We start from the raw sequence: 20,400 nt of genomic DNA, 5'->3' as shown, positions 1-20,400 counted from the left end.
ATTGATCTGATCCCCGGGTAGGTTGTGCCTTGCGGTCGGATTTACGCTCTCACCCAACCCGAAAACCGACACTTAAGGAGTTACTTGGACAAACTCCTGGAACTGGGGTTCATTCGTCCTTCACGGTCTCCGGCAGCCTCTCTCCTCTTTTTCATTCCGAAGGCCAACGGGGCATTGAGGTGCTGCATCGACTTCAGGGCATTGAATGCCATAACGGTGAAAAACCAATACCCGCTCCTGTTGATCCCCGTCCTTTTGGAACAGGTGAGAGCAGCAGGCATCTATACGAAGCTGGACTTCAGAGGAGCATACCACCTTGTGCGGATGCGCAAAGGTGACGAATGGAAGACCGCCTTTAAGACGCGGTATGGGCTATTCGAATATCTCGTGATGCCCTTCGGGTTATGTAACGCCCCTGCAGCGTTTCAATTTTTTCTCAACGGGGTTTTGAGGGAATACTTGGATATCTTCGTAGTCGTTTACATCAACGACATCCTTATATACTCAGCAACAGAAGAGGAACATATCTTTCATATGTGCCAGGTATTGCATGTCTTGCAGAAAAACCGATTGTTTTGTAAACTCACGAAATGTGAGTTCCACGTGACCACAGTGGAATTCCTAGGGGTTATGCTCACCCCTTCGGGTCAGGTCATGGCTGAAAGGAAGGTAAAAGCCATAGTGGACTGGCCCCGTCCACACAACGTTAAAGACATTCGGAGCCTTTTGGGCTTTGCGAACTTTTATAGGAGGTTTATTGGACACTTTTCGAGCATGGTAGCACCTCTGACCAGATTAACTAGGAAGAAGTCCCCTTTCGTATGGACGACAGAACGCAAAGAGCGTTTGAACTCTTGAAGGAAGCCTTCACCACAGCCCCAGTACTCACTCATGCAAACCCTGAGTTACCGTTCATCGTAGAGGCAGATGCATTCGAAATAGCGGTAGGAGCCGTACTCTCCCAAAGACACGAGACTACAGGATACCTCCATCCCATCGTATTCATGTCTCGGAAGCTGAACTCCGCCGAGCAGAAGTATACAATAGCCAAGAAGGAGCTCTTGGCTATTAGGGACGCATTCCTGGAGTGGAGACATTGGCTGATGGGGGCATCCCATCAAGTAACGGTGTACACCGACCACCGTAACATCCAATTCATGCGAGCAGCCCGACACCTCACTCCCCGACAACTACGGTGGGTGTTGTATTTTGCCGAGTTTCAGTTCATAGTAACATTCCGACCAGGCATCAACAACAAGAAAGCGGACGCTCTCACTAGGTAAGAAAACACGCTGCAACAAGTTGGGACCTCGGAGAGAGCCATTATTGAACCCAGTAAAGTACTATGCATAGTTCAGACAAATGATTTCCTGCAGCGAACCAGACGGGGTATCCAGACGTTTGAATGGAGGTAATGGCTCAAGTTCCACCCCGAGTGGCGGTTACATCAAGGACTCCCCATGAAAGGCCGTCAAGTGCTGGTTCCAACCGCGGCCTTAAGAAAGATGGCGTTCAATTGGTGTCATGTCCTTACATGTGCAGGTCATATGGGAGGCGCGAAGACCTTGGAGAAGATTTTGCATCAGTTCTGGTGGACTACCGTCCGCCTGGATGTCCTTTCATGGTTACGAGACCGTACGACCTGTGCACAGATGAAAACAGATCATAGACAATCGCAGGGTTTACTCCAGATAATGCCTACACCCAAGATGCCATGGGAAAGAATCTCAGTGAACTTCCTAGTAGGGCTTCCTAAGGACCAGGGAAAATCCGCTATTATAGTGCTTATAGACTATCTGTCCAAAATGGGTCACTTTATAGCTTGTACACAAGCTTCCACGGCAAGTCAACTCGCCCAACTGCTGCTCACTCAAATAGTCCGGCTTCATGGCCTTCCACAAGTCATCGTGTCTGATAGGGGTGCCAGTTTACAGCGAGGTTCTGGAAGACTTGGTGTTCCATGCTTCACATCACCTCTTCCATCTCCACGAGCTTCCATCCCCAGACACACGGTCAGACAGGGAGGTTGAACCAAACCCTAAAACAATACTTGAGGTGCTATGTCGATACCACCACTGATGCTTGGGTTGATTGGTTGTGGGCTGCAGAGATAGCCTACAATAATGCCGTTCACTCATCAACGAAGCACACCTCGTTTTTTTGTACCTATGGGTTCCACCCACGGTTCACTCCTTTGGTCTTGCCAGGCACTAACACCAGGCTCCCTGATTTAAGTGAAAGGCTGGGGGTTATGCGGAAGACTATGTTAGAGGCTCGGAGTAATTTGTTGAAGGCCAAGGAGAGATACAAAGTACAGGCGGACAAACACCGCAGACCAGGTCCAGTGTTCAAACAGGGGGACCGGATTTGGTTATCCACCAGGCATATCAGGATCCGGAAACACAGTGTGATTAATCCCAAATACATTGGCCCCTATCGAGTGATTAAACACGTAAACCCTGTAGCGGTTAAGCTGAGGTTGCAGCCCACTTCCGGATACCCCCGGTTTTCCATGCTTCCCTCCTCAAAGCCTCTCTCCGACCGGTGAGGAAGCCTCCCTAGCCTATATGGGTACAACAGGAGTATGAGGTCAAGGGTATCCGGGACGCCAAGGTAGTGGGGGGTCGGTTGTGGTACTTGGTCTCCTGGAAACGATACAGTCCGGTAGAGAACTCCTGGGAGCCTGCCTCTGCAGTGCACGCACCCAGACTGGTGGCCAAGTTCCACCGGCTGCATCCGAGCAGGCTGTCTGGCAGTCAGTGAACGTTGGACGAGCGATGTCCTGTCACGATTACGCTGCCGGGTATTCACTGACTGCCTTCAGTACAGCGTAAGTGGGTTCGGAACGATTCTGCGTCAAGTAACTACAATTCCCAGCAAGCTTTGCGAGTCACGCCCCATGTGACTATCAAGCAAAGCCGGTCGAGGGGTCAAGAGGCGATGGAAGGACTTCCGCATCGCCGATAATTCCGTTGGATCGAGCCCTTCGCAGACTCCTCCTGAGAGCCCCGTTGTGTGGGGTGGTAAGAGTGCACAGGCACCTTTTGTTCAGAACGCTTTTGCAGCGGAAGAGGTATTCCGCTGCCTTGTCACGCTGAGCTCCTCTGTCGGCTGAGACCCGGTCGCTACGATCTCAGTATTGGGGAAACACTGTGCTTAGTCCCACTACCCACCACACTCCTCTGCTGGCAGAGACCCGTAATCCACGGTCTCGTGCAGAGGAGCCTTACGTTCCTTGTTCCTTTGATTCCCCTGAGCTCCTCTGTTGGCAGAGACACGCAATCCACGGTCTCATGCAGAGGAGCCTGACATTTATCTTCCTTTGACCTCACCATACCCCTCTGTTGGCGGGGACCCGTACTCACGGCATGTGCAGAGGAGCCTTTTTGTTGATACTATTTCCCGCAGGAGGTTAACAGCGGACAATTCCTTAGAAAGCCGGTGTTCGTATTAATTCATGTTGGATGTTTATTTGAACATTTCATGCTGGTGATTTTGGTTGCACTCTACGCCAAACCTATCCTGGCTAAAGACAAGAGGTTACAGTTCTTTGGTCCGGAAAAGCTCATCAGCCTTTTTGTCCTTTTGTCATTTTATCTCTACAATAGGAGAGAGGTTCGAAGAGGGTGTGTTGCCGCTTTAGGTTAGGCTTCTGGCCTCACTTCAAGGCACATCGGTAGGTGGATAGGGGGGGGATGAGAAAAAACTGGCTCCTGTACATTATAACGAATAGTCAGATTTCATTTCATGATTTTTCTGTTTGTGTCTTATAACATAGTGTCAGGATGTGAACTTGCCGCTGCCCTCAGCTCTCCTCTATGTTCTAGGCACTACCTTTTGCTTTTCAGGTGAGGGGTGGGAAATGTTTTAAACGCCGTATTGCTTACAGTTTGCTTCTCTGAATCTTATTGGTAGAATCTGTGCTCATACTGTGCTTTTGTCTCCTCCTCAGATCTCCCTCCCCGCAGTCCCTACCCTTTCCTTCCCCCGCTCGATTACCCCAAAAGTCTGTGTTTTTTCATAATGCCTGACTTCGGGTGGTCCAGAGGTGGGCCCCTTTAGAGCATCAACACAGTCCTGAGGATTTGGGACAGAGGAGCCTAACACTCAGTTCCATCACTACAGACCTTCCTGAAGCAAATATCTGAGACTGTACGTATACAATACCAACAAACTAAAATATATATTATGAGACACGCACACATCTCACACCACAACAAGCTTACAAAGTGGATGATCAAGTTTGGCTTCCTACTAATCACCGACGAAAAAAACAACAGTTGATGGAAAGAATGCAGAACAATGTCATACATTCACCCCAGTACAGAGATAAGGGCCTAAATCCATAGTTTTTTTGCTCACCATGCCATTCCACATGCAAATCAGTCTTGACCCTGTGCCTCATGGGAACAGTCCAGCCCGAACTGCCGAGCCAGGTCTTTCCTGGACTGGAAACAAACATCCTAGGACCGGATTCGGGGTTTCACCCCTCTTCAGCCAGGATAGCTTGATTCCAGTGCCATGGAAAGCACGGGACCAACGTCTGGGCATACCCATCCCACTCGGGGTGACAAATGCAAAAACAGCAGTTGATCGACAGAATGCAGAACAATGTCATACATTCACCCCAGTACAGACATCTGGGACTAAATCCATCGTTTTTTTACTCGCCATGACATTCCACTTTGAACCCAGCCATATGCAAATCAGTCTTGACCCTGTGCCTCATGGGAACAGTCCAGGCAGAACTGCCAAACCAGGTCCACCCTGGACTGGAAACAAGCATCCTAGGACCGGTTTCAGGGTTTCACCCCTCTTCAGCCAGGATAACTTGATTTCAGTGGCATGGAGAGCACGGGACCAACGTCTGGGCATACCCGTCCCACTCGGGGTGACAAATGCAAAAACAACAGTTGATGGACAGAATGAAGAACACTGTCATAGATTCACCCGAGTACAGAGGTCTGGGATTAAATCCATTGTTTTTTTGCTCACCATGCCATTCCAGTTTGAACCCAGCCATATGCAAATCAGTCTTGACCCTGTGCCTCATGTGAACAGTCTAGCCGGTACTGCCAAGCCAGGTCCTCCCTGGACTGGAAACAAGCATCCTAGGACGGGTTTTGGGGTTTCACCCCTCTTCAGCCAGGATAGCTTGATTCCAGTGGCATGGAGAGCACGGGACCCACGTTTGGGCATACCCATCCCACTCGGGGTGACAAATGCAAAAACAACAGTTGATGAACAGAATGCAGAACAATGTCATACATTCACCCCAGTACAGAGATCTGGAACTAAATCCATCCTTTTTTTACTCGCCATGCCATTCCAGATTGAACCCAGCCATATGCAAATCAGTCTTGACCCTGTGCCTCATGGGAACAGTCTAGCCCGAACTGCCAAGTCAGGTCCCAGCTCGAACTGCCAAGCCAGGTCCTCACTGGACTGGAAACAAGCATCCTAGGACCGATTTCGGGGTTTCACCCCTCTTCAGCCAGGATAGCTTAATTCCAGTGGCATGGAGAGCACGGGACCCACGTCTGGGCATACCCGTACCACTCAGGGTGACAAATGCAAAAACAACAGTTGCTGGACAGAATGCAGAACAATGTCATACATTCACCCCAGTACAGAGATCTGGGCCTAAATCCATCGCTTTTTTGCAGTACGGGCTGGACTGTTCCCATGAGGCACAGGGTCAAGACTGATTTGCATATGGCCAGGTCTAAACTGGGGTGGCATGGTGAGCAAAAGAATGATGGATTTAACCCAGATCTCTAGACTGGGGGTGAATGTTTTGGTTCTGCATTCCGTCCATCAATTGTGTGTCTTTTGCATTCTCGCCCTAAGTGCGCCGGGTATGCCCAGACGTGGGTCCCGGGCTCACTGTGCCACTGGATTCAAGCTATCCTGGCTGAGGAGGGGTGAAACCCCGAAACCGGTCCTAGGATGCTTGTTTCCGGTCCAGGGAGGACTTGGCTTGGCAGTTCGGGCTGGACTGTTCCCATGAGGCACAGGGTCAAGACTGATTTGCATATGGCGAGGTCTAAACTGGGGTGGCATGGTGAGCAAAAGAATGATGGATTTAACCCACATCTCTTGACTGGGGGTGAATGTTTTGATTGGTTCTGCATTCCGTCCATCAATTGTGTGCCTTTTACTAATCACCTACGGCTTGAATGAATGGATGAATGAATGAGAGGTGGTGGTTATCTTGGTTATCTAGCACAAACAGCTACTAAAATATGAGTACCCCAGCTCTACCAACGAGGAGATAAAGAGAGGAGAGGGTGAAATAGGATATTATAAGCTAAACAGGTACGTTTTTAAAGATTTGCGGGAGACGGATTCAGTTTTTGTGCTTCTGAGTTAAAAGGGGAGGTGGTTCCAGATATTGGCAATGCATACTAAAAAAGTGGTCCCACTACATTTCTTTTTTTTTTAAATGGGAAAACTATGTGGTGGGCCTGAGTGTAAAGCAGATTTTTGCAGGGCTGGTACTCAGTGATTATATTGTTCAGACAGCTGGGACCGATGTTATACTGGTCCCTGAGTGCTAAAGTCAGTGCTTGAAAGATGATCCTTTTATTGAGAGATAGCCAGTGCAGGTGGGTAAGGTATGGTGAAGTGGAGGTACCTTTTTGCAAATTAAAGAGGAGGCATGCTGTCATGTTTTAGACCACTTGTAGTCGCTGGATAAAATATGCAGGTAAACCAAGGTAACGGCGTTCGCATAGTCCAGCCGAGAGAGGATCGAAGCTTGAACTGCGGTCTTGCGGGCCTCCCAGGGAAGAAGGGGAAGGAATTTCCTGAGAGCCTTAAGGATCCACATACAGTTTCTAGAAACTGATAGGATCTGGGCCTTAAAAGATAGGTCATTATCGAAGATGACTCGCAGGTTTCTAGCTGCCAGATTGAGGGAAGGTTCATTTTTTGGCCAGGCGCCATCCCAACCAGGATCACGGTTAGGACCTAACAATATGAATTCTGTTTTATTCGGGTTGCATTTTAGTTGGCTCTTTTTAAGCCAATCTAAGACTGCTCTCATGCAACTTGAGATTCTGAGTTGCCCTTGTAGGAAAATACCAGCTGGGTATCCTCAGCATATGAAACTATTGTAATACCAAATGTCTCAACCAGAGTGGCCAAAGGAGACATGTACACATCTAACAGAGTAGGGCTAATAGCAGAGCCCTGGGGTATCCCGCATTTTAGAAGTTTGGCCTTGGAGAGGTGAGGTTTCGTACAAATTGCTAGTTCTCGTTCAGAGAGGAACAAGGTCAATCAAGTGCAGCACCACTGATTCCACAATCAGATAGGCGTTGGGAAAGGATGTCATGGGGGACAGTGTCGAACGCTGTTGAGAGGTCCAACAGAATAAGTGCGACATTGTGTACACAGTCTAGGGACATTTTTAGTGACCCATTGACTTCCAGCAGTGTTGTTCCGGTACTGTGTCGAGATTGAAAACCTGTCTGAGATGTGTGCAGGAGGTGATTAAATTCTAAAAACTCTGAAAGTTGTTTATTTACTATAGTTTCTTGTATTTTGGCGGCTGCTCGGAGAAGAGATATGGGTCGAAAATTAGACAGAATCTTACTTTCTGCTTAAGGTTTCTTCAGTAGAGGGATGACACTAGCTTGTTTCCATAACAAAGGTATTAAACACCTTTGTATAAACAGGACCAATAACCTCAGTTATTTGTTTTATTATATGGGGTGCAAGGGTCAAGTGGTGATCCAGACTTACATGACAGAAGAAGCATTTTTAGTTCTTCTTCATTAGGAGGAATGAAAGACGCCAGTAAATTAAATGGGGTAGATTCAGAAGGGGCCAAAGGAAGGGCATGGGAGGGCGTTGCTGAGCGAACTCCAAGGCTAGTTTGTATTTAAATAATTACAAAATCAGGGACCACATAAATTCCAGCCATGGGGCCCGATTCACAGAACTAACTTAAGACAAAATCCTAAACTTACTACCATTTTGGTATTCACAGAAGGCACTTACTCATTTTGGTATTCACAGAAGGCACTTACTCATTTCGGTATTCACAGAAGTTAGGAGTCCTAACTTTAGGACTCCTAAATGCCTTCTGTGAATACCGAAAGTCTTAAAATTAGGATTTTTCTCAGTTTAGTAGTAGTATAGTTAGGACTCCTAACTTTAGGACTCCTAAATGCCTTCTGTGAATATCGAAATTCTTAAAATTAGGATTTTTCTCAATTTAGTAGTCCTAAGTTTAGGACTCCTAACTTTAGGACTCCTAAATGCCTTCTGTGACTACCGAAAGCCTTAAAATTTGGATTTGTCTCAGTTTAGTAGTAGTATAGTTAGGACTCCTAACTTTAGGACTCCTAAATGCCTTCTGTGAATACCGAAAGTCTTATAATTAGGATTTTTCTCAATTTAGTAGTCCTAAATCTAAACTTAGGACTACTAAATTGAGAAAAATCCTAATTTTAAGACTTTCGGTATTCACAGAAGGCATTTAGGAGTCCTAAAGTTAGGAGTCCTAACTATACTACTACTAAACTGAGAAAAATCCTAATTTTAAGACTTTCGGTATTCACAGAAGGCATTTAGGAGTCCTAAAGTTAGGACTCCTAACTTCTGTGAATACCGAAATGAGTAAGTGCCTTCTGTGAATATCAAAATGAGTAAGTGCCTTCTGTGAATACCAAAATGGTAGTAAGTTTAGGATTTTGTCTTAAGTTACTTCTGTGAATCGGGCCCATGATATCTAGGACCTTATACTATTAAACAAATAAGTAACTATGTCTCTGTCAGACTACAATTACCAAATGACATGCCCTGTCACCCAGTATTCTACATCTCTCTGCTGTGACCTTACCATGCTCAAACCCGGCCCCTACCACCACCTCCTCCTCTAAAAATTGATGGTCATCTACAATTCGAAACACAGAAAATCCTTGACTCAAAGAGAGTAAATGGCTATTTATTCTAATTATTCGTAATTGGAGGGGTTACGGTCCAGATGATCCATCATGGGAACCTGCTGGGAACCTCCATGCCCCTCGGTTAGTACGACACTTCCATCCATGAAACCCCCATAAACCTAACCCCGTGGGTCATTCTTTATGGAGGGAACTGTTATGATTACTAACTCTTGCACACCAGCATGCACCATATGTGCCACAGTTAATTGCACCAAGAGCCATGTAGTACTGCCCTGCTTTTACACAGCTTAGCATAAACTATCATTGCCATGTGCTAGATTTCCATATTTTCTTCATCATTGTAATACTCCACATATTTGTGACTATCCTCATGTTTGTACTAAGCCCCATGTCTGCTGCACATGCTTGTAAATATCCTAGTATTTATTTGAGGCTTGTTTCCTTAGTTAATTATTATTCCTGTCAGGTGCACATTTAGTATTTACCGCGTCAGTTGCTTCTAATAGTTTCACGTGCTAGCACTTATTACATTTGTTGGCAATTATTTACGTGCATGCAATCAAGTACTTTCTGGAAACTGTGAATCACTGTTAAACATGTGCCTTCCTAGAACATGGAATTGTTGAAATATAATAAACCACGTACCCTTCCAGTACAGTCAAACAGCTCAGATATTCCAGTTAAACCCCAGTTGGTTGCTTGGCTTTATTAATTTCAAGAAGAACCTCTCTACTATCTCCCTGGAGCCCGGAACCCACCCTCCTCCCTCGTCTAGTGTCCTGCCTGGCCCACGGCATCTGCGCTCTCGCAGACATCTTTGAGCGGCTAATCAGAATTCCCTCGATACTGGCATCTCAAAGAAAGACCTACTGTTGAGCAACGGAGGCAATCCTTTCTGCTCTGGCAGTCGTCTGGATTAGCGGTTTCGCCTCCGGTTCCGGCCTGCAGGTGTCAGCACCTGGAACTCTGGAATGAAAGAAAAGCAAAGGAAAGAGAGCAAGGTTACTGCACTATTCTTGTTTTCTTTGTGATGCTATTCATTTCAAGCTTGCAACACTCCGTAACTTGTTTATTTATTCCTGAACTGAATAAGAATGCTATTGAGAGCACAAGAGACATTCCCATGAACAAAAAAAAGAGGCAAGAACAGTGAAGCTGAAAGACAAAGCATAATTCTTGTGAAGCAAATGGCATAATATGCTCAATGAGAAGACTTTAAACCACAACTAAGGACTCAATATGAGAGTGAACTCAATATAAGAGTGTATGTCTCCCCACAAGAGGTCATAATGTGGGAATCGACAGAGATCGCTGTTAGCATGAGCTGAAGCCATTTTGATTGTGGCAGCCATTTTAGTTAGCCACGTGCTAGGCATGTGCTTCTTCCGTCTTTACAGTTGCCTGCTCTCCTATTCTGCTTGAGTCATCAACTATAGTTAACTCCTTCAGCACTGAGCTAGAGCAATGTATGCTCAGAAAGGCCTGTAGCTGCTAGAATGCACCTGTCTTAGAGTGTAACTGTCAGGCTAATTTAACTGATGTAAGCAGTTTGGTTTCTCCTACCACTCTGCTGGCTAAGTGATTCCTGTCTGCCCATGTTAGTCAATAACTATTCTTGTATATGCCTGTACCTCCCCTTTGAGTCTCAATGCTTACAGTGCAGAAAAAGCATATATAAGGCCTGTGTTCTGTGACTTCAATGTACTACCTCATACAGTTCCTGAGGGCTCTGTAGTGATGTAGTCCCACTCATGAGTGATGAATAAACTTATTCTTTGATATTTCAGCTTCAGTGCCAATTTCTTCTTTGGTGGTTTAAGGACCCTTGGACAGATAAGGGTGAACCCCTGCACCGGTGGGCCCCTAAAAAGGCTAATTTCCACAAATTGGCACCCAACTTGTGGGGCTCATCGGAGACGTGGCATTTCGAGGGTGTGGTCTTGATGGAGGACAAGAAACTACTGAGGAGGTACCCTGCACGAGGAGACCGTTTGTCTTTGCAGACCGACGTGTTTTCCGGATTTCCCGATCTGACCCTCCAGGTGATGGCCGGTCCCGACTGAGATCTCCCTTGTTGTACATTTTTTCAGTGACCATTGGGTCGACCCAGAGCTTGGCAGGTGGAGGTTGGAGACTTTGGTTTGGTAAGGTCGCTAAAGTGACACTCTTGTTTTGGATTTACTTAGCCAAGATTCTGGTTTTGTTTGTTTGATTCACTTGTTGCAATAAGTAAAGGCAGGTAATGAGGAGATTTTTCCCTTTTTTGAAGTATTTGTGATAGGTACTATATTTGGGATAAGTACTACTTTAACTATAATATTATATTTACTAGAATATTTTTGGCATGCCTGCTTTTAGCACACTTCGTAGAATGTGTTGCTGTCTTGGAGGTACCAATATGGATTTGGAAAGTAGTTAGCCGGCTTCCCTAAAGGGGACACCTAATAGGTTTATGCATATTAAATATGGCATTTCTTCCATTATGTATAGTACACTGTCGAACAAATACGCAAAAAAGTATCCTGGTCTACGATGGCCATAAATGGGTCATTTGATGTTAAGAAGATTCAGTATGTTGAGCAGTGTTTGTTTAAGAGAAAGAGTCGGCAAAATATGTTTGATTGTGAACGAATGAGGAAGAAAGAGGTAAATGAGAGAGTGAGGAGAGAAGAAGCTAAAGCAGAAAAAGAACAGCGCAAGACTATTTATACAAACGCGTTAGAAATTTAAAAAAAAGAAATTAAGGAAATGAAAGAGAAAGAAGATAGGGAGCGTCATTTAGAGGTAACTGGCCAGTAGCCTGTTAGGCGCCCCATTTATCCCATCCTTAAGAGACCTCAAGATGATTCTATTTTGTTAGATAGACCCCTACCCCCATATAAATTCCCTAGCGCCCCTGAGAAAGAAGGTTCTGATGAAGAGCATTTTTCTTCAGATGAAAAAGATGACGATAAGCAAACTGGGCAAACAACTCGCTCTACTTTAACCACTGAGAATAAGGCCACTTTTAGATCCGCTGCCCGTAAGGCAGCATATGGGAATGCCTCCGCTCCAGAAATTCTAGCAATAGTTCAGCAATGGTCAGATCTAGAGCAGTTACATTTTCTAGAAACGTTCACTTGTGAAGAAATAACCAGTTTTAGAAAACATTCTGATGATCTAGAGCCTGCTGATATAAATTCTGATTATAAACAGTTAAGGGATGGCACCTTTTTCCTCTTTACAAATTTCCGATCTAAAAAGGCAGCTGCTAAAGCTACAGCTGAGCAAACAGTTCAGCTCCCAGCGCAACAAGAAGGAGCTACAGGGACAGATACAGACATTAGTAATTCTGTAGTTACTGTAAAACCAATGCGTGAAGCTGCGCCTTTGTATGTTCCCCCAAAGGGAACGGGGACAAGTGACAATAAAACTTCAGATAATGCAAACGGTTATTTTCTTTATAATTGGGTCTATACCCCTTGGAGTAGAGCAGATGTTATGGCTCTTAAAGCTGCTTTGCCTGATCCGCGCAAAAATCCAGCCGCTGTTTATGAAGAAGTAGAAGGAGCTATTAGTTCTTGCACCTGATATTGACATTTTCTTTGGACTTATTTTACCCCCTGATATGTGGAGATCAATTCGGAAGGTAGATGATAATGTAGCTTATGGTGATACTTGGGTGCATTTAGAGGAAACAGATACTGCTAGAGAGCCTGCGCAGAAACCGCAACAGGTGATATTAGATCTTCCTAAGCTATTGTAATTAAGTTGAAAACTCTTATACCCCCTAAGAAAATAGATTGGACTACATTAGCGTCCAGTAAGCAGAAAGCAGATGAGTCCATTTCTGATTTCTTTACACGATTCGAAGAGACATTCCATGACTTTAGTGGCCAGTCATTGACAGATGACACAGGTAGACAAATTTGTTGCTAACATGTTGCAAGAAATAGCTAATCGTCTAAAGGCCAGCGAGAGTTCATGGACTACGTCCACCCCGTCTCCCTTTTAACTATGGCTCATTATTACGAGTGTCAGGAATTAGAAGCAAAAGGCAAAGAGGATAAAAAGGTTAAAGATTTAAAAACAAAAGTTATGTTGGCTCAGGTCTATGGTCCCTCATTTAGAGGTGGTGGTACAGGCAGTTGTGCGATGTATCGCCCTGGTCCACCCCCTTTCCCTCGAGCACCTCTGTCTTCTGATCAGTGTGCTTATTGTAAGGAGACTGGACATTGGCGTTTTGCGTGCCCTCTTTTGCAAGGTCAGAAGTAGAAGCAGGGTAGAGGAAACATGAGAGGCCGCCCCGGGAACTCAGGAAATAGGGGAGGCATGGATAACCGTACTAGATTTGAGGCAGTTGAGCACAATCAAAATTATTTCAATACTTTTGATAGGCGCAACCAATATCAAATGTCTGATTTTCCGACTGATGGTCCTAAGGATTCGGATTATGCATAGGAATGCCTAGGATGGGGTAAGAAACCAGTTGAGGTCCCAGTAGATCAGAGGGGTCCCTATGTCGATGCAAACGTCTTGGGTTCTACTGATCAGTTTCTGGTAGATACAGGAGCTACTCGTAGTGCTCTGTCTAAACAATTGGTTCCCAGGGCTCCCCAGTCTGGCACAACGATAACATCGATAGGATTCGATGGGATACCTTCCCTTGGCCCACTGTCACAACCACTTGCATTCAGTCTTGATAAATTCACTGCATCATGTCTATTTTTGCTTTCCCCTAATACACCAGACAACATTGTAGGTATCGATATGCTTAAACCTTTTCGTGCTACAATACGTTGTTTTCCAGAAGGTGTGCGTGTTATTTTAAATGACAACTATCCAATGGATGAGAGGTCTTGCCTTATTAAAGAAGATATTGCTCTGGCATCGCTACCTAGTACCAGTGGCGGCTCCCCCATTGGGGCGTGGGGGCGTTGCCCCACTGCTTTCTCGCAGTGCGAGAAGGCAGAAACATAAATCGTAATAATAACTACCATGTTATGTTTCTGCCTTCTCGCACGGCGAGAAATCAGAAGTGCCTGGTTGGGGGTGGGCGGTCCTGCTCCAGGTCAGGGGGGAGTGGCTTGCCCACTGTTGTGCAGACTGACTGTTTGGTCGGCCCCAGGGCCGACGAAACAGTCAGTATGCACAACAGTGGGCAAGCCGCTCCCCCCCTGCCCTGGAGCAGGACCGTCCACTCTCCCTTTTTCTCTATGTAGGCTGCAAGCAGCAGCCTACATAGAGAAAATGGCCCGGGAGGGGCGCGCTCCAATGCGCCTCACCCGTTATGATTGGTGGAGCCTGGAGGGGAGGGAGGGACGCTGCCTTTGCTGATGACGAGAGCTGCAGGCAGTTAAAACGCAGGACGGCGGGAGCCGGGACCCGGGACCCATCCAGAAGCGGGACGGTAAGTTTTATGTAATGTTTTTTTTAAATTAAACAAACCGCTCCCGCCTCCCCCAATCCCCCCGCGGTGACCCCATTTCCACCCCCACCACCCCACCCGCCCATCATTCGGCCAGGAGAGTTAAAGATAAAATGTCTTTGCAAAAACTTAAAGGTAGAAGCAGACTAGGCGTTTAAATAGCCAGGGAGCAGGAAGCGCCTGGGGCCGGCGTGCAACATCCTAGTGCCTCCTCACCCCCACAGAAGAGGAAACCTGGACGAGAATATAATGATGTGCCTCGCCGAGTGCAGTGGGGAATGGCGCTACATCCGAGAACGTTCTCTACACCTTCAAAACTTTAGAACTCGGCGGCCTTTTATGTCCATGAAACACAGACAAGCTCAGATCAAATGATTGGGGAAGGGGCGCGTTTAACACACATGGGGGTGGGGGGTGGGTGGTAAAGAGAAGGGGGGGTCTTCTCTGAGGCCACACACAGCTCGCAAAGCAGAACATTTCCAGTAGGTAAGATCTTACGGCCTAAGAACAGCTGCCTAAAACCTCACTGAACCGACTTCGATGCGCTTATTTTGCCCCATAAAGGGGCTCGTTATTAATCCCTAACCATAGCTGTCTAGTGCCCCCTCCAAACAGACTCGATGTCCTGTCCTCTCGTAATGGTGTTTATTTATGGCGGGGCAGTGGGGATGCAGAGATTTCACGGGTCGGGCTCTGAAGACACAACACCTGTTCACACGCGTTAGGATGGCATGGGTGGAGGGAGCCGGGAACAAGCATGTTGTGCGTCCACTGAATGCAAAAAAATGGGCCTACATGTAGAGCTTGGACCCTACAAAATATTCATGTGATGTACTGCATAGTTCTAAATTCACTCAACCTCTTAAAGATGGAAGACAGAATTTAGCCCACCTGTAATTTAAACTGGTTTACTATAACGCCTACAGAACAATTGCTAATAAAAACTTCACAGTTACCAATGACAGTATGGTACTCGGGAGGATGTAGGCCTGAGCTGCCAATCACAGGATCTGAAGCTGCGACCTGTACGTTGCACAGAGATCTCTACCAATTATCGCTTACATTGAGGAGCTATCTTACAAGACCAACCCATACTCCATGCATCAGAAATCCCAGCAGCTCCTCCCCAGCCGCGCTCATAGACTGACTTTTACAGGGCACCGGGCCCCCGGCCTCCCGACAGAACCCTATAAGTTAAACACCAATTCCAGTTAGCCCACTATCACAGAGATGTAGAAAGTGCAGCAGCTGCTGAGGGCTGCAGGTCACCCCAGAGTCTATCTAGTCCGATGAGCCGTGGAAGTATCTTTTCACACTCCTGGGTCTGAAGGTTCTCACATTCCTGGCGTGAAGTGATCAGCTAGCACATGCCATTAACACCGGCTGAGGCAGAGGCTGCTCATTAGCTCACGTCAGGGCCAGCGGTCCTCCTGGAAGGGACCATAGTCTCCACTGGGAGGGGGGTTGGGAGACAGTAATGGCAGGCCCAACCTTTACAAGAGCTTTTAACTACCTGCTGGGTGCTCACTCATGTGACACGCGAGTCACGTGATCTCTCCCATGTGTGGCCTGAGGTATCACAGATGCTAGCCGGTTATAACTTCGGGACTACGAGTCCCAGGGTGCAAAGGGAAAACAGGGAACAAAGGGAAAACAGGATTGCATAAGGTACTAGTCTAGCACATGGATTCATAAACGTAGAGGGGACATCAAGTGTAGCCAAGATAAACAGTACACTTTCCCCAGTCACCAATAACATACATTCTAGAATGCCCCTTTGCTCGATTACGTTTGTTTGGCTTTTGAGATACATGACATCATTCACTGGCTGGCCCCTTTAAGATTTCCCCAGGAGTGAATGAATTATTCGATAATCTGGCCTCTTACAGGCGATGTTTGCTTCTCAGTCAACACATCTCTGGATTTTTTCAATTGATACTGTTTTTTTGTTTCTTGTTGTCTGCTCTCAATTTAGTAGTTATGTTTCTAGGTCACTATAAATATTGTTTGCTTTTCCCCTAATTCTTTGAAAAAAAGAGTATAGACGTAGGTGGTTCAGGCTCGCTCGCCACAGTGAAGTACGACAATTGTTTTACGCCACACCAGTTTCAAATGTCACCAGCCGCCACTGCCTAGTACCTTGTGGGCTACATCAGATACTGATGTAGGACAAATATTTATCCCGCCAGTCCATATTCAAGTGAAGGAAGGGGCCTCATTGCCGCGATTGCCCCAATATAAAATATCTCTGGAAGGTGAAGAAGCATTGATACACATTGTTCAGGATTTGATCAGAGTAGGGGTTGTGGAAGAAGTCCCCTACAATACCTGTAATAGCCCTATTCTTCCTATTTTGAAAAAGGACACTGATTCTAAAGTCTATAGATTTATCATTGACCTACGAGAGGTCAATAAGATAGTAGTGCCCCAATACCCAGAAGTCTCTGACATCACGACACTTCTTACTATGATTCCTCCTACTGCAACCACATTTAGAGTCATTGACTTGAAAAACACATTTTTCTCGATACCTATTCATCCTGACAGCCTTTATTTGTTCGGCTTCACTTTGAATAATCGATCCTTCAGATTTTGTAGAGCTCCACAAGGGTATACAGAGAATCCTAGCATCTATAGCCAGGCATTGAAGAGACAGCTTGATGCTTTTCCTGTACCAAAAGGGGTGGCTCTCATTCAATATCTCGATGACATTATGTTGGCTGCTGATACCCCTGAACAGTGCGAAGAAGGAACACTGTTATTGCTCTCATTCCTTGCATCTCATCATCACAAGGTCTCTCGGAAGAAATGTCAATATTGTAGACAGCAGGTTACCTATTTAGGTCACCTCCTGTCTAAGGAGGGACGTGCTCTCCCACCAGACCGCATTCAAGCTATTTTAGACACGCTTGTGCCCTGTACTCAGAAGGCTGTTTGTGCAGTGATTGGCCTACTTCTTTCTGTAGGCAGTAGATCCCTAACTTTTCCTACATTGTCAAGCCCTTGTTAGCCCTTTTGACTAAGGACACTCCGATGCCCCTCCCATGGACTACTTAATGTCAGAATGCCTTCCAACAGTTACGTCAAGCTTTTTGCTCTGCACCAGTATTAGGAACTCCAGACTACACTAAGCCCTTTACACTGTATGTACATGAGAGGGATGGTTGTGCCCTCTCAGTTTTAGTACAGACACATAGTGATAAGCAGCATCCTTGTGCATATTTCTCAGCTGTACTTGAACCAGTCGCCGTGCGTTGCCTGGGTGTTTTCGTGCGGTAGCGGCGACAGCTGTGTCCATACGTCAGAGTGAGGGAATAGTCTTGTCACATAGATTGCTTGTGTTAGTACCCCATGCAGTTGACGCCCTGTTAAACCAGACGAAAACACAGTATTTGACTAGTCTCGCTTGACAGGCTATGAATTGACACTTTTGGCCCCTCATATTACATTGAAAAGATGTTTGACTTTAAACCCCGCTACACTATTGCCATTCCCAGCTACTCAGTCCCAGTCACAAGAGTGGCATGACTGTATTTCCCAAACAAAGGGTTGTGTTGACTTACAAGATACTCCCCTTTCTAGTGTTGATGGGGAATTGTGGGTTGATGGGTCCGGCTTGAAATTGCCCGATGGCACAACATCAGCTGCATACGCAATTACAACACTTCAGACAGTAGTTGAGACAGCCCGCATCCCACAGAAGTCAGCTCAGGCAGCTGAGTTGATAGCACTAACAAGAGCATGTGAGCTTAGTACTGATTTGCTCGTTAACATCAACACCGATTGCCAAAATGCTTTTGGAGTGGCTCATGATTTTGGGCTACTTTGGAAGGAAAGAAGCTTCCTTACGTCATATGGGATACAAATAGTGCATGGGGAATTAGTACATTATCTCCTTACTGCCTTGACATAGCCTAAGAAAGTAGCGATTGTTAAGTGTAACGCACACAAGAAAGTGACAGATAAAATAGGACTGGGTAATGACTTTGCGGATCACACATCCCATGAGACTGCAATGCAGCGAAGTACTACATCTATGTATGTGGTTAAGTCACAGGCTGAACGTTGGCATGATGACAGGCAAGAAGTGCTGGACAGGCAGCGATCTGCCTCTGCTGATGAATTAGACCAATGGTCTAAGGAGGGAACATTGGATGATGAGGGCTGTTGGAGGAATAAAGAAATGACTAAGTGGAGATTACCCACAGCCTATTTACACCCCATGATTCACACGTCACATGGGCCGGCACATGTTGGAGCATCCTCAATAGCAAAGTTACTTACGCAAGTTTGGGATCATCCAGATATTGTCGGCACAGCTAAAAAGATAGCCCAGTCTTGTATGATTTGTCTTCAGTATAATCCTGGAAAGGGAACACAAAGTCCCACAGGAGGATTTGCAACACCAACTGCACCTTTTGAGGTACTGCAAATGGATTATATCCAGCTTGAACGCTGTAATAATCTGAAATATGTCCTAGCAGTGGTATGTGCCTTTAGTAAATGGATAGAGGCATAGGCTATGAAAAGTAATACAGCTCTTACTACAGCAAAGGTGCTCCTAAAGGAGTTTTTCCCCACATTCACTTTTGCCGAGTTTTGTGGAGTGACAACGGACCCCATTTCATTGGGCAAGTTGTTGAGTATGTCTTGAAAGGATTGGGAACTAAGCAGAAGTTCCATGCTGCTTTTCACCTACAATCAGCAGGGCTAGTGGAACGATACAATTCTACCCTTAAGCTTAAATTGGCCAAAATACAGGCTTCCATATCTCGGAAATGGCCTGATGCACTGCCATCGGTACTGCTATCCATTAGATTGGTACCACATTCACGATCTGGCCTCACACCGTACGAGGTGGTAAACGGGAGGCCAATGAACATTTGGGAGATTCATAAGCCACGCCCTATACATGATGTACCTTATGTGTTGATGAGCGACTACTTGTCTCAGTTGACTGACAGCTTGCTTTCTATTCATCAACAGGTTCGAGAAGCTCTTCCTGACAGGTCGCAAGGTGATGGTCATGATCTGTGGCCCGGTGACCAGGTGATGGTGAAAGTGTTCCAGAGGTCGAGCAGCCTGGAACCGAGGTGGCGGGGACCTGAGCAAGTTCTCCTGGCCACCAGAACTGTAGTCCGAGTGACCAATCGGAAGAACTCCCACCCATTGCAAGAGGGTGCCGTCCACCTTGGTGGAAACTGCTGCACTGAAAGATCACCGCGACATCCTGGACACGGAGAGAGGCCAAACTGCGTCACCTGCAGAACCTGAGGAAGTCTTCCCGGACCATACGATCCCTGGTGCATCTAGATATCAGCTGCGACCCCGGAAAAGAGAAACTTCATTGCTGAAAAAGACTGGTTGAGTCACCGTCCTGGGTTAGTGAAAGGCTGAGCTACAAAGGGGGGGACCCTTGTAGTGATACCCGTCTCAACCCTCAGTGAAGAAACGGCTGCCCAGGACCTAAGGCCTCCATCTGTTTTGTCTTTCAACATCGAGGTGAATATGTCTGCAGAGAAGAGGTCAACTGCTACAAGAGTCTGTGACAGAAAGATCATGTTTATTGTTGGACTTACTTCCATTGTTATCATCATTGCTACGATAACATGGGTTATAGAGGGAGTAACGCCTGCTCAAAATCTACTGACTGATACTACTCCTGTCCCCATTGAGCACCACTACTTCACCCTCCCTTATCATGAGCAGAAACATAGACAGTCTTATCTCAACAATACGTTCATTCAAATGTTACATCACACCCATAATGCTACGAACATTACTGTGAGAAGTTGGCCTGGCATATGCTGTCTCCTAGTTATAGGGACACCTTGCACCAGTCCAATTCGACTCTTATTGATGATAGGTTTAAGACAACCTTTAAAGAAAGCTATCCTAGTGGTAGGTGTGGAGAGCAGCCTTCAGGCTAAGTCTTGAAGGAGTGTTAAGCTTATTGTTTTACCATAATAACCTCTTGAATAACCAAATGAAAGAGTAGCCCACACAGGTATATATATAAAATATATGTATTTATTCTAGACAGAATCCCACAGTCTCTTTATGAGGCTAGTGGCA

General features: G+C 46.1%; 1 protein-coding gene across 1 annotated transcript in view; it reads right to left on the bottom strand.

Annotated features, from left to right (window-relative positions):
* LOC146798494 (uncharacterized) overlaps window positions 1–20,400 on the bottom strand; it is a 149,530-nt gene that overhangs the window by 70,890 nt on the left and 58,240 nt on the right. Inside the window, exon 2 of the mRNA XM_085627980.1 lies at window positions 9,789–9,884. Within this exon, the coding sequence (XP_085484106.1) occupies window positions 9,789–9,884 (96 nt within the window). The remainder of the gene's footprint in view (window positions 1–9,788; window positions 9,885–20,400) is intronic.

This window comes from Triturus cristatus, chromosome 9 (genome assembly GCF_964204655.1).
Source record: "Triturus cristatus chromosome 9, aTriCri1.1, whole genome shotgun sequence".
NCBI lineage: Eukaryota > Metazoa > Chordata > Amphibia > Caudata > Salamandridae > Triturus > Triturus cristatus.
The sequence above is the reverse complement of the archived record's forward strand: the minus strand, read 5'-3'. Positions and strand labels throughout refer to the sequence as shown.